This window comes from Cannabis sativa, chromosome 3 (assembly GCF_029168945.1).
Source record: "Cannabis sativa cultivar Pink pepper isolate KNU-18-1 chromosome 3, ASM2916894v1, whole genome shotgun sequence".
Lineage (NCBI taxonomy): Eukaryota > Viridiplantae > Streptophyta > Magnoliopsida > Rosales > Cannabaceae > Cannabis > Cannabis sativa.
This window is the reverse complement of record NC_083603.1, coordinates 58,353,180-58,367,608: the sequence shown is the minus strand read 5'-3', so window position 1 is coordinate 58,367,608 and position 14,429 is coordinate 58,353,180. Positions and strand designations below refer to the sequence as shown.

The following is a 14,429-nucleotide window of genomic DNA, read 5'->3' as shown; positions in this document are numbered from 1 at the left end:
GAATATTTATTAAAAGAAGGATATAAAAATGATCCTATTTGCCCATGTGTTTTTATAAAAAGTTCAAGTCCTGAGTTTGTTATCATTGCTGTATATGTTGATGATTTGAATATTATTGGAATTCCTGAAAAACTTTCAAAAGCTGTAGAATATCTAAAGAAAGAGTTCGAAATGAAAGATTTAGGAATTTTTTTTTTTGTCTTGGTCTACAAATTGAGCATTTAAAATGTGGAATTTTCATTCATCAGTCAACTTATACTGAAAAGATTTTGAGACGGTTTTATATGGATAAATCACACCCATTGAGTAGCCCAATGGTAGTCAGGTCACTTGATGTAGAAAAAGATCCTTTTTGACCTAGAGAAGAACATGAAGAGCTCCTTGGTCCAGAAGTACCATATCTTAGTGCAATAGGAGCATTGATGTATCTTGCTAATTGTACAAGACCTGATATAGCTTTCTCTGTCAATTTATTAGCAATATTTAGTTCTGCTCCAACATATAGACATTGTAAAGGGATTAAGCACATACTCCGCTATCTCCAGGGTACTATTGATAAAGGATTATTCTATTTTAATAATTGTGGGTCACAACTTATTGGCTACGCAGATGCAGGATATTTATCTGATCCACATAAAGCCAGATCTCAAACTGGCTATTTGTTCCCTTGCGGTGACACTGCTATATCCTGGCGGTCAACAAAGCAAACTCTGGTGGCTACTTCCTCAAATCATGCTGAGATACTTGCAATTCACGAGGCAAGTCGAGAATGTGTTTGGTTAAGATCAATGACACAACATATTCGAGGAACATGTGGATTAACATCTAATAAAAAAGTACCAACAATTCTCTATGAAGATAATGCTGCTTGCATCGCTCAACTTAAAGGAGGGTACATTAAAGGAGACAGAACTAAACATATTTCACCAAAATTCTTCTTTACACACAATCTTCAAGAAAATGGTGATATCAATGTTCAACAAATTCGATCAAGCGATAATCTTGCAGACTTATTCACGAAGTCATTACCAACATCAACTTTTGAGAAGATGGTTCACAAGATTGGAATGCGTCGATTAAAGGATCTCCATGAATGCCAAAATGAGGGGGAGTAATTTCATACTGTACTCTTTTTTCCTTGACCGAGTTTTGTCCCACTGGGTTTTCTCGGCGAGATTTTTAATGAGGCAGTTATTATGGACATCCAAGGGGGAGTGTTATAAATAGTATTAATTATGTGGATGTCCAAATCTTTTATTTATTACCATTAATGTAATCAACACTCCCTTTTTCTTAATTTCTCTTTTTCTTAGTTTCTTAATATTTGACTCTTGTATGTGTATAAATAGGAGATCACCTATTGGAATAAAACACTCAGAAAATTCTCATCTCTTCTCTATTTTCTTTCTCTAAATTATAATATAACATAATACTAATATTTCATATATATATTATTTATTGTGCGTGACTAGTCACGCAATTGACACTGTGCGTGACTTCATTCATATATGTTATCATTTGTTACAAAATACACTCAACACTAACATTTTTGAGTAGATAGTAGTAAAATTTGGTATTTTAATACCAATTCATATAATTAGATGGGCCATGGGCTAAGCCTAATATTTTGGTGTGGCCCATGATTGGGAACTTCAATAATTATTGCGAGAAAATTATATTGTATACCTATTTTAATTTTTATTTTTATTTTTATATTTTTTTAAGATATACTAACTTTTATAGATTATATTCTTATTATATTTTTTAATAGAGAATGAAAGTATACTAAACAACCAACTTAAAAAAAAAAAAGAGGTCATGGATTTGAACCCAAAACCTTTAAGGTACAAAATATTAATTGATTGTAAAATACCATTATGCCACACTTAAAAAAAAAAAAAAATAACCAACTTAAAAAAAATAAGTATATTTTAATAAAATATAATGTAAAAATATTTTTATTAATAAATATAAAAAAGAATTACTTTTCAACTTTTCTGAATATTTGGAGTGTTTGCAGTGTCCATTTCTCCACAACACAATGCCACCTCTCTCTCGGTGCTGGTTGGTTTCGCTCAATCCAAATACCGAGATTGCAGCTTGACCCATCGTCAAAATTTCTTACCTCCTCAGGTCCTTCTCTCTCTCACTCTCTCTCTCTCTCTCTCTCTCTCTCTCTCTCTCTCTCTCTTATCTCTCTTCATTACCAATCTCTTTTCTTTTTTTGGTTTGCTTCAATACATGTTAGTTCTCGCTCACTTGAACGACCCTCTTCCTATTTTTTTTTTCCCCATTTATGTTAATAAGCTTCATTGGGGTCTGCTTGTTGTTGTCGGTGTTTAAAGTTTTTCTTTTAATCCATTCAATCTGCCGTCTCTGTCTTTATTTAAATATGTTTGTCATAACATTCTCTCGTTTATAACATGGTTGAGTTTCAACTGGGCTTTGTTCTTTCATATATAATTCTATATACCAATTTGTTCACTTCCTCCCATTGCCTATGTATATAAATGATGAACAAATGATTAGTTTTTTTTTATTTATTTATTTATTTATTTTTTTTATGGGCAATATTTGTAGGCTATGTATGGTCATAATATGTTATGGTTATGTTGGTGGTGCCTTTGAGTATTGAACATGCTGGTAAAGTAAGATTTATTATTCTTAAGTGAGCTTAAAAAATGTGGATTCAGTCGAAATGAAGGAAATTTTAAAAAATTATATTGGTTAAATTAAACTGTAGTTGAGATTTTTAAGCAGTTTGTTGATGCATTAGCAGGATGGGAAGGCTTAAACTAAAAATTCAGAGATTAGAGAGCATTAGCAACCGTCAAGTGACTTATTCTAAACGCAGAAATGGGATTTTGAAGAAGGCTAAGGAACTATCTATCTTATGTGATATAGATATAGCCCTTCTCATGTTCTCCCCATCTGGAAAGCCTACATTATACCAAGGGGAGCGCAGGTACTATAATAGTAGCAACTTAACAACAATATTTTATATGTGTATATATCATATTTAAGATACAATTCTTATTTGGTTAAGCTCTTGTTTGGTGAGTATGATAGGATAGTATTGAATTTGATTAAGGAAAAGAAAAAAAAAAGGATACGTTTGTTAATCATTTGCTAACAATAACTTGTAAGAAAATAAGTTGATAAAAGTACAAATTTGATCTTACCAATGATCCATATGAATAGGGAGAATGATATCATGAAGATGAAAATTATGTATGATATCTGTATTTCTCAAATGGGAGTAAATTATTCAGTGCTAGGTAGTTGTATTTTATTGGAACCTTATCATGAAATGGAAACACTTCAAAGAAGACTTTTGAACAAAAGTTTACAATTATTGATGTCAAGAATATAGAACATAGAAAGAACCTTATTATTGATGTTAATTCTTTGCATTATTTAACGGTCCTTCAACAACAAGGGTACTCTATTATCAAAGCAGAGTGTTACATTTGTTCTTGCAGTTTTATTTGTGGAGACGAAAGTCTTACCTTTAATTTTTAATCTGTGTAACTGACCATCATGTGATTTCTAGTTTAGCTATAGGTCAATGTCTGACAAATTATTCTATGATTAATATAATTTTCATTTCGCCTTTTTCAGTAATTTTGAAGAGGTTATCACAAAGTTTTCTCAATTAACTTGTCAAGAACGAGCGAAAAGGTATTGAAGAAACCCACTGTTGATTCATGACTTCTTTATTTTAATTGGTACTTTTGATGTTGGAGTCCAATTCTAACTGATTCTTCTGAATGCAACAGGAAACTGGAGAGTCTTGAAGTAAGATTGTTGTAAATTTTCCACTTTGAATATATTGATGTTCTTAGACCTCTACATTCAGTTTATGTGCATATATTGCTGTTATATAGGCACTGAAGAAAACTTTCAAGAAATTGGACCATGATGTGAATATACAGGATTTCATGGGTTCAAGGTTTGTTGCTACCCTATTTAGATTCTAAGCCTCTGTTTGTTGTAACATTTGGAAACATCTGAGTCATCACGCTTTTGTTTCTGCAGCTCTCAGACAATTGAGGTACTGCACTTATATAATGTTCATGGACTATGCTTGATGGTGTAATTGCATGAATAAACCTCACACATACCCCACTCCTTAATGTTTATGTGGGGTTGAGTAATAAACATGCCTCAGGGCGTTATTTTCTCTGTACTGACTAGTGTAGTTACAGTGGTGTAGCTGGATACTTTTAATTTATTTAGTTTGTTTGTATTGGTAAAACATTGTTGTATACTTTTTTTGTCAGGATTCAATGAGTCAAGTTAGGGTATTGCAAGCCCAGTTGACAGGACTACAGAGGAGACTGAGGTGCACCTTTGGAGCTTTTGGTTGTTAAAGTATTGCTTTTTCTTATTGGTCTTGTTGATGATAATACTAATATAGGTGGCATTATACAAAAGAAAAAAAAATAGTAACGGCATTAAATTTTTGGTAGAAATTTTTCACAACATATTTCTAGTATGTCTGCATTTCTTAACATCTTATCCTTTGGAACTGGGGTTCAAACAGAGTGGTGCAACTATGGAGTTTACATCTTTGTTCTACAATTGACCTATGAATAGTTTCTTACTGCACAAAATATAGTGTTTCGGCGGCCATTTTGTCCCATTCCTTTTTCATGTTCGTGCTTTCATATTCATGCATACATGGCATACAGCCATAGCAGCTCCATTCATACTTACTGCTATTAGCATATTTCAGATTTAGTATATTTCAGATATATTTGTCATACTCTATTTTTCAAACAAATTTGAAATGCATTCTTGTATTGATACAGAATTGCAATTTGTTAAAGTTCTCTATCATCAGAACTAGCTTTTAGATGTGATATGTTGTAAATTTATTGAGATGTGATTATGCTATTTGTTATAATCTGTTTTCTTTACGCTGATGTGATTCCAACTATTATTGAGTAAAAAATTTTGCTGTTCACGGTATGTGGAGATCTTGACCTGTTTTGCAATTTTTATTTCCTTTATTTTCCAGCTTTTGGAGTAATCCAGATCAGATCAATGATGTAGAGAATATCATCCAAATAGAAGACATACTTAGGGAGTCCATCAACAAAATCCAAATTTACAAAGTACTATCTCTCTCTGTCTCTTCTTATTTCAAGTTAAGAGGGTTAAAATGAAAATTATACAGCTATTATATTTTTTTATATATTATGCGAGTAGATAGTCCATCAATGGCACATAAAATATTATGTCTATAACAAACCAGCTGACCATATTATATTCTATCTAATTTTGACATTAATTGCTTACACTAGTTGTTCTCTCCTTAGGAAAGTTTCAGAAAACACCAATTATTGCCGCTAAATTGCACAGGCCAGGTGCAACATTCTTTCCTTTCTCTTTCGTGGCGGGATAGGGTGGGTGAATGTAAATCTCTTCTAAGTTATTATCTCACTCTCACTTACCTTGCAGTTGCAGAATGAGATGTATTCACCGTTAATGGTAGGTAATGCACAAGAAGCACAATCTTTGTCATGGATTCCAAATAATGAAAACCAACCCTTGATGGTACCGGGTGAGCCTAACTTTCTGCCACATGGGTGAGTGACTTACTGAACCAACTATCTCTTACTTTATCTTGATGTTTGAAATGATCCACCTTTCCCTTTACACTTAATAATGGTAAGTTTTTCAGTGTATGTTTTTATCTTACATCTGTACATGAAAGGTTTATGTTATATCTTACTTGAGTATTCTCTTAAATTATCAATATCTCTTTTCTTATGTTCTCTTGCTTTCTTCTTAATAGCGGGATTCAATGCACCACCGATTTTTCACTTCCAGGATGCTCTAGTTACAACAGCAATGGGAGTGGCAAACAAATGGAGGTTGGTAATCCAGGACAACTCAATAATATGGAACAAGGTGGTTGTTCATTGAATGACCTAAGTGGAACTGCTGGCTTAAATCTTGATTTTGGTGAGCATTATGCATATCCTTCTTTCGAAGCTAGTTTACTGGACAATAAGAAATTGAAAATCAATATGGAGATGAACCTACAAACGACTTCTGTGGATTATCAAGTAAATAACAATTGTGTACTGCCTACATCTATATATGACAATGCTCAGCATGACTGGATATCTGCTTTTGCGCCTTGCGGACTTGCTCTGTGTAACGAAAATTCCTGCCAGCAGAGGTTTGTAATGTTTCTCATTAAATTGAGTCATATGTTCATTGTGTGGCATAATTTAGATGAAAATAAACCAGGGGTTATGGTTTTTAGTATTTAGCTGTGATTATTTAACTTCAAATTTCTTTTCTTGTCATTTCGTGCAGGAATTAAAATGATCCGTTGTGATTGTACTGAAAGAAACCATGGATGTGAATTGAGTTTGAAGTTTTTTGGTGAGGCCTAATTCACGCTGTGGAGTTACTCACAGAATACCCAAAATATGTTAGTCGTCATGGGTTTTATACTATTTCGGCAGCTCTCTGCTACCATATACCTTAACTGTATATAACAATATATAGCATAAAAAATATAGTATCATAGATTTTGCTGTATAATATTAACATTCGTGTTTCCTCAAAGCAAGTATGAAGAGCTTATGCTGAATTCAGGGCAAGAGTTGCTGTCTATACATATTTTAGTGTCATGATTGAGGTTCATTCAGCTCTTGTGGTAGAGTAGATATATATAAGCAAACACAAGAATTTGATTAGGGTTTAGGAAGTGTTACAGAATAATTTGTTGGTTTGTAAAACATATATTTTAATTGTAGATAGTGATGTAATTGAAGTGATAATAATAATAATTACGATGCCATTTAAGTGCCCCCTGTACAATGGTAAAAATCCTTGTCTACATTAAGGTTCAAGTCTCACCACAAAAACATTCATTCACTCTTATAAAACAAATGAAACAGGTTTTGATCAAATCTATCTTAGATATGATCTTAGTTGCCACTTAGTGTTTGGACAATGGTGTTGTGCCATGGGTCAGACAGGTGCTGCAAGAGGTTGTCGAATGGCCCTTTTCCTGTCACGTTGTGCTGAACAATGAATCCCAAGAATGCCAACATAGCCAATCTACCTGTATACACAAATCCATACATGAAAACTCAAATTAGCTTAAAGCTTCATACCCTGCACTGCCTAAAACAAACTCAGAAACATTACTGGCCTAATTGACCCAAAAAAAATTATAGCTTAGGATTCATACCATTGGCAAGCTCTTTCTCCTTGGCTTCTTCAGTTGGAGCAAAGTTGAGGGGGTTGAAGATGCCACCAGGGTATCCAACCTCATTTGGGGGTAAGCTGTATTGCTTAAAGATGGGATCTTGGTTGACACTTCCTGGGTTCTTGATGTCTTGCCACCTTCTAATCTCAACATAGTGGAACAAAATGAACTCGATCACGAAAAGGGTCGAAGAAGAAGCGAAGTACTCTTCTTTTCCAGCATCATACCATTTAGGAACATTAAGAATTCCAATACTGGTGAACACTTCTGGCAAGAGCATTCCTGCCACTCCCAACATTGCCCAACGACCATTAACCAACTCTGCTTGGACAAACCATTTAAGGTTCTCTGGGTCCTCAGCTAGTCCTAATGGATCAAATCCATTGTCACCAGGAAGACTACACAAACATGTCTTAGTAATCAGTCATTATCTCTCATCAATGTTTTTTTTAATTATTTTTTTTAATGTGACAAAAGTTGGTGAATTTTAATAAATTAAAAGCCAATTTTGAAGTCACATACCTTCCATTGAGGTAAGCTGGAGATGTCAAGCCTGGTAACCACTCACCCTTTTTGGCCTCAACCTTAAGGGAAGTAGAAGATGAATTAGTCATCACTGCTGGCCTAATGGACACTTGTCTGTTTAATTTACTAGAAGAGCCAGATAGGAATCTTGATCTTGAAGCACATGGCCGGAAAACAGCAGCCGAGGCTTGCGTGGTGACGGTCGCCATCCTTTTTCCCGGCCGGAATACGATATTGAAATGGATTTTTGAGCTAGAATGATGGTGGTGGTGGTAGCAGCAGTAGGAGTGGTAAATGAGAAAGTCTATGTTCGTGCATGGCTTTTGTAAATTTCATAACATGACATATCTGTGGTGGTTGTTGTCTATTGAAATTGGACGGTTGGATTGTGTGATTTTTGAGATCCAACGGTGGAGATGCGTTTGTGGGTTTTGGATTAGCCAATGAGAGTCATTGGACCTTATCCTTTTATCTTTGATGGTGTATCCACAAATCTGTTACTTTGTTGCTGTTGGTTGAGTAATGATACCGTGGGGTATACTTAACAAGGCCACGTGTGAAGATTTTTTTAGGTGGATATGATAGGGTCCCGCATATGACTTCAACATCCTATGAGAGCATGACATGTCACAATATGGTTTCAGCAACTGATAATTTTAATCTTCTATTCTTTACTTGGGCTGGTCAACCATACACACCATTGTTTGTTGGGCTTTGTAACCATTGTCCATAATAGTAAATATATATATGATGGAGGTTTTTATGGCACGTTTATTATTTAGAATAGAATAAATTAATGAACAAATATAATAAAATAAATGAAGAACAATTAAAATTAATATTTGTAATATGTTGTTTATTAAAATTGCTTGAAAATAGAATGATAGAGATTTATTTTGTTTACTTTATTAAAAAACATAATCGAAATGCTTAAATTGACTAAATTACCCTTTTGAGTTAAACTGTAATATATGGTAGTTATTTTGTAAGAAATATATTTTAAGGATAAAATTGTCATTATAAATTTAATATTAAAAATAAATAAAAGATGTTATCACAATTTTTGCTCACCTGACGTAGCAGTGCTTACATAGACAAAATTAGCGCTATGTGGCAATACAACTCGCCCACAAGAAGGCCAAGTCAGTACCTCAGCAATCGGGACATCAAGTGACAGACCAACTTCCTCACAAAAGCTGGTGGGCCCCATGGCAGATCTACCTCTAGACAATACCATGGTCGGCCAGATTGCTCTCTGCAGGTGTCTGGTTGGCCAAGAGAAGGCCTGTAGGATTTTTTGTGTAATTCAACACGTGGACCGAAAGATTGGGCTACAAATTGGGCCCTAAAAGCCCAATAAAACAGCTGGATAATATCTATGTTCAAGGGTATTTTGGTATTTTGTAATAAACTAATTTAATATACAAATATCTAGGGTTTCAAGTTGTAAATTAGGATTTTAGGCTTCCTATATAAAGGTCTTAACTCCAACCTAAAAAACCTAAGTCATTAAGCCTCATACTAGCCTACAAGTGATAAAGCTCTAAGCCTAAGTATGATAACTCTCTTCCTCACTCTCTCTCATACGACCACACAAGTGTTGCGATATTTTGCACACGCAAGTGTACGTATCGTTACAAGTAGTAAACTCACCAAGAGTGAAGTCGATCCCACAGGGATTGTAGTTAAGTACGTTGAAATTAAACTTTTACTTCTATTTGGTTAAATAAAAATTAAGAAAGAATTAAAAATAAGAAAACTAGTAAGAAGTAGTTATTCAAGAAAATTTATAGTTAATAAACACTAGGGCTTCGATTTCAATTGTTCCTATTGATTATGGCCTGATTATTTTCCTAATGTTAATTTCTATGCAATAGCAGGTTTACTAAGGTATTTTATAGTCTTCTCAGATATATAAACCTCAATTACATGCAAACTTTCTACTCTCGTGATAAATTTAACATGCAACAGGCATTAAGCATAAAAACCCTATAAGCTATCTAAACCATATAGGTACTCTCGTCCTATATCGAAATTCAGTTCTATTTTACTATAGCATATTTGGCACTCATTTCTCAGATCTCGCATCAAAATCATAGACAGTTAATTGGTGATCAGGCAATTAAAAGTAATTAAGCACAAATAAAATAGAATACATAGAATTTGGGGGAAAATAAATCATATTAAAACCATAAAACAATATTAAACAATATCCATCTAACCCTAATAAAGTGTTTAGCTATACATGTTCATGGAAGCACAATCACACATATTAACTTTAAGAAAAGAGATGAAAATAGAGAAGAGAAGAATGCTGAAAACCCTCTGAAGAATGCCTCCAATATTGCAGTTGATCTCTCCACTTTGCATCTGTATTCTCTTTGTTTTTCTCTCTGAAATTGCTTGCTGAAATCAACTCCCTTCTTCCCTTTATATAGGCATTGACGGCCTAAAAAGATGGAAAAAACGCACATGTTTAAATTCCAATTCGAATTTAAATTTTTGGGAAACCTCAAACGAGATATTTTTTTTGCTGCGTCGACTGATAGTATTTTGGTCATAACTCTCTCAATATTGCTTGGAATTGGACGATTCAAGATGTTCCGAAAAGATAAAAGAGAGATCTAGAACTTTTATGTTTGGACTTTTTCCAAAATCTAATCAAAACATCGTCGAATTCAGGCTTGAAGTTTCGTCTTTAAATATCATGATATTTTTATCTTTTTCCCATCTTTTTCTCTGGTATTTTTCTAATCTTCTTCTATTTTAAATCTGCACAAATAAAAGATAAAAAGCGTAAAAATGCTCCAAATATGATTAAAACTAAATTAAAAATATACTAAACTTAATCTAAAATTAATACTAAAAATAACCTAACAACAAGCAATCTCACCACTCGAGATTTTCCAATCTCGATTCCTACTTTGTATCCTCAAGGGTGCTATATCAGATCCCACCTATAGCGATCTAAATAGTATTAGCCCTCGGTATCAATACAACAAAAAGGGGAGTAGATCATTATCCGCTATCAAAAGGGGGCCGAACCTCTATAACAATTCTGTTTGTTCTTTACATTCTGATTCTAATTGTGTAACACGTGGTAAACATCAGATTCATACAACTACGTTGTCGATTGACCACTTTTCAAGGTTAGTAGTTTGGTGCTTTCATTGAGAGCATAGATACCGTATTTGATCAAATGCCATGGTTAACATGAGAAGAACTTTGACTGCACCGTCTGCATCTTCGAGTCTCCCTCAAGACCCATAGACTGCAAATCATGATGTTCATGCTCCAGCCACAACTGGAACTGCTATGAACATTGTAGATGTGGCCAATCCTGTCACCACAACAGGCGCCGCAAGTCTAGCCACCACAACTAGCCAAACTGATACAAACATCCCGATGGATCTGAATAGCAGGCCCTTGCCTCCAAGGGACGACCCTCCCTTGGCGCCTCCCACTGAAGGAAGGACTCAGGGGCAGCAGCCCCCAGGAACAACAATTGGATCCCATTGCCGGTACTATCCTAGAGAGAGAACTAGGAGTTGGCAAGCCCCATGTGGACTTGGGAAAAGATCTCGAGTTAGCAAGACTGAGAGAAGCCGTAGGCCAAGTTGACCTAACTGAAGAACCACATATTGTTGATTGTGATGTATTCACTCAGTAGAGATGCGAATTCATGAGATGGATGGATGACTAGGAGTACATCTTTCAATCTCACCAAGCGAAGTTGGATCACCACAACGAAGAGGCCAACAATCTGATAAGGCAGTTCAACCAGAGAACCGATGGAAGAGGCCATACTCTCATCAAAGATACGCTCTAAGGAAGACTAGTTGATATATTAGGGAGGGTCTATCGACGAGCTGACCAACCTGGTCCTTCAGGGACTAGGACAGATCTTCCCTTACCAGAGGGGGGGACAAACCTTACCTCAAAGGTTTAATAGCAACAACAGCCAGATCTCGGCAGCCAGTGGCATGGGGGCAGCCAGTGATCTCAGGCTCAACAATAAGCCCCATCATTCAGCCTTTTGCTGGCCAGCCACCTGTAGAAGTGTCCTTGACCGGACAGGGAAGAACACTTCCTCCCTGAGCAGAGTGAGACACCCGAAGGTCAATCTTCAACCGAAAAGGCCCACGGATGGAAACACCCAAAACAGAAATTTGAGAAGTGAAAATGATCACTTCAAATATCTAGATACACCAAACTCCAACAACTGGTGTGGTTTACCTCCTGCCGACGCATTGCCAAGAACAGTAAACTGAGGAGTCTCGGGCGGCCAAACTCTGCCGCATGTAGGTCTGGCCGACCACTAAGGAGTCACAAGTAGCCAGACCCTGCTCTTTGTAGGTCTGGCCAGCCATGGAGGAGCTATGGGCGGCCAGACCCTGCCCAATGCAGGTCTGGCTGGCCATAGACAGCAGCTTAGTGTAGGCATGACCAGCCAAAGTGGACACCTATACTTGGGAGTGGTCGACCAGGTCTACGATTCAACACAGGTTTGGCTGATATTCACCAAACATTCTCTCAGAGTATGGCCGGTCAGACCCTGTTGGACCCAAATCGACAACCCCCTAGGGAGGGCCAGTCAGTCAAATCCCTACAACAACAGATCCTTTTGTGCAAACACAGTTGGACCGACTCAGGGTTATGATTCAAGGAATAATTGGTCCAAAGCCTTCAGGCCTTGAGCTAGACCGGTCAAGGGGACCACCATTCTCATCATACATAAATGCCTTGCCCTTGCCCATGTTCAAGATGCCAGTATGGAAAATGTATACCAGACGAGAAGACTCATTGCGCACATCAAATACTTTGAGATGCAACTCTATCTCTAGAAGGTTACTGATGACGTGCAATGCCACATATTCACAACCACTTTGTCAGAAATAGCTCAACAGTGGCACTTCAAACTCACCCTAGGAAGATTCAACTCTTGGGCTGAGTTCTCTTGAGAATTTTACACACAATTCTCGTCTTTGAGACTTGTACCATCATAGCTAGAAGACCTTGTCAAAGTTAAACAACGACAAGGAGAACTTTTGAAGGATTACATCTAGAGGTTCATGACCGAGGCTACAAAAGTCAAAGGCCTTATAGAAGAGGTCAATATACGACCATACTGGGGGGCATACTCCCATTGAGTGACTTCTAGAAAGACATCTGAAGGATCTCCACCAACAACGTGAAGGAGTTTCGTGATAGAGCGGATGACTTTATCAAACTCAAAGAAGCCGTACAACAGGCCCAGGCAGGGCATGTCAATAACAAGTGATCATGAGATGTCCTGCAGTCTCATGACCTACCAGGTCCCCATGTAGACACTAGCAACTCTCAAACTACTAGTTGTAAGAACACTAGAAACAAGCGCAACACCAAAAACTCAAGAAGGAACAATGGCAAAAATGGGAAGTTTAGCACTTCTCCCACGCCACAAAATCAAAAGAACAAGGAGTAGAAGTATACCTACTTCACCCTTCTAACGAAGAAACCTGAAGCCATTTTTATGGCTACTTAGGGAACAGTCCCCTACAAAAAGCCCTTTCCCATCAAAAGGGAGATGAACAAAAGGGACACGTCGAAGTTCTGTCGGTATCACAACGACTACGACCATGACACCAATGAGTGTCAGAATTTGAAGAGGGAGATTGGATACCTCATAAGGCAGAACAATCCCCACCTGTGTCGTTATGTGTAGAACGACCAAACTCAGGCAGAAGGTGCCCAGAATGGAGATCCAATGCCACCACCAGTGGTAGGAAACTTAGGGGTCTTTATTGGCAGACCCCATATAGCGGGTGAGACCAGCAAAGCTAGGAAGCGCTATGCTCAGACACTTCATCAAGAGCCTAAAATTGATATCCTAGCTGTTGAAGAAAGGGGCTTTAAGCAACCAAATCTTGGAAAGCCCACGATTTCCTTTATAGAAGAAGATGCTGCTCAAGTCAGCTTCCCGCACAATGACCCCCTGATCATCACTGCACAAATCGGGAACATGACTATAGCAAGTTGCAAGAAGATGTTGCTCAAGTCAGCTTCCCGCACAATGACCCCCTAATCATCACTGCACAAATCAGGAACATGACTATAGCAAGTTGCATGGTGGATGATGGAGCCTCCTCCAACATTCTTTTCAAAGTCAACATATAAAAATATGGGGCTCCAACTCATCGAGTTGGCGCCCTGCAACCAAGTGATGTATGGCTTCTTTAGCCAAGGCATCACTCTCATCGGGTATATAAGATTACCCCTCACAGTTGGAGAGAACCAACCACCAAAACTCTAATGGCGTAGTTTGTCGTAATCAACGTTCCATCAGCCTTTAATGCCATGATAGGCCGACCAGCCCTCAATGACCTGAAGGCGGTGACATCCATCTATCACCTATGCCTCAAATTCCCAACAAGGTATGGAGTAGGATGCGTGAGGGGAGACCAACAGTCTGCCCGTCACAGTTACAACCTGACCTTGTCTGAGGTCAAGAAAGAGAAGATGCCCGCCAAGGGCCCAAAAGATGGGCCTAGTAAAAAGTAATGAAGTCAAGCCCAAAGCAGGGATGCAGACAAAGATCCTCGCTTTCGGGATCCTATAGGAAGCTTTGGACCAGTAGAAGAGTTGGAAGAAGTGGAGGTTGATCCCATTTTCCCAACAAGAAGACTAA

The 14,429-nt window shown here is 37.1% G+C and overlaps 2 protein-coding genes across 8 annotated transcripts; one reads left to right on the top strand and one right to left on the bottom strand.

Annotated features, from left to right (window-relative positions):
* The first annotated feature begins 1,990 nt into the window (after positions 1–1,990).
* Positions 1,991–7,087, top strand: LOC115709360 (agamous-like MADS-box protein AGL65). 7 transcript variants are annotated; one of them, XM_030637446.2, is made up of 13 exons: positions 2,022–2,133; positions 2,581–2,643; positions 2,780–2,965; positions 3,622–3,681; positions 3,780–3,798; positions 3,888–3,952; positions 4,039–4,054; positions 4,284–4,345; positions 5,024–5,120; positions 5,325–5,372; positions 5,467–5,594; positions 5,804–6,193; positions 6,334–7,087. In XM_030637446.2, the coding sequence occupies exons 3-13, from the start codon at positions 2,781–2,783 to the stop codon at positions 6,338–6,340; spliced, it is 1,077 nt and encodes a 358-aa protein (XP_030493306.2). In that variant the 5' UTR covers positions 2,022–2,133; positions 2,581–2,643; position 2,780; the 3' UTR covers positions 6,341–7,087. The 7 variants fall into 7 exon arrangements, 6 of the variants coding, with proteins under 6 accessions (XP_030493305.2, XP_030493306.2, XP_060968152.1 ...); XR_009686942.1 differs by lacking the exons at positions 2,022–2,133; positions 2,581–2,643 and adding an exon at positions 2,141–2,243 and having other exon boundaries at positions 5,804–5,973; positions 6,126–6,193; XM_030637445.2 differs by lacking the exon at positions 2,581–2,643 and having other exon boundaries at positions 1,991–2,133.
* Positions 6,696–8,473, bottom strand: LOC115709361 (chlorophyll a-b binding protein P4, chloroplastic). Its single transcript, XM_030637449.2, has 3 exons — positions 7,760–8,473; positions 7,220–7,635; positions 6,696–7,090 (listed from the first exon to the last, which is right to left on the bottom strand). The coding sequence occupies exons 1-3, from the start codon at positions 7,969–7,971 to the stop codon at positions 6,954–6,956; spliced, it is 765 nt and encodes a 254-aa protein (XP_030493309.2). The 5' UTR covers positions 7,972–8,473; the 3' UTR covers positions 6,696–6,953.
* Positions 8,474–14,429: the final 5,956 nt, after the last annotated feature.

Bases quoted from the DNA above. Each gene is read 5' to 3' on its own strand.
- LOC115709360 (XM_061112169.1), top strand. The intron at 5,121-5,324 runs GTACTATCTCTC...TTCTCTCCTTAG, and splicing joins ACAAAATCCAAATTTACAAA to GAAAGTTTCAGAAAACACCA. The intron at 5,595-5,803 runs GTGAGTGACTTA...TCTTCTTAATAG, and splicing joins CCTAACTTTCTGCCACATGG to CGGGATTCAATGCACCACCG.
- LOC115709361 (XM_030637449.2), bottom strand. From the start codon at position 7,971: ATGGCGACCGTCACCACGCAAGCCTCGGCTGCTGTTTTCCGGCCATGT. The intron at 7,636-7,759 runs GTATGTGACTTC...ATGTTTGTGTAG, and splicing joins CCAGCTTACCTCAATGGAAG to TCTTCCTGGTGACAATGGAT. The intron at 7,091-7,219 runs GTATGAATCCTA...TTGTGTATACAG, and splicing joins GGAGAAAGAGCTTGCCAATG to GTAGATTGGCTATGTTGGCA.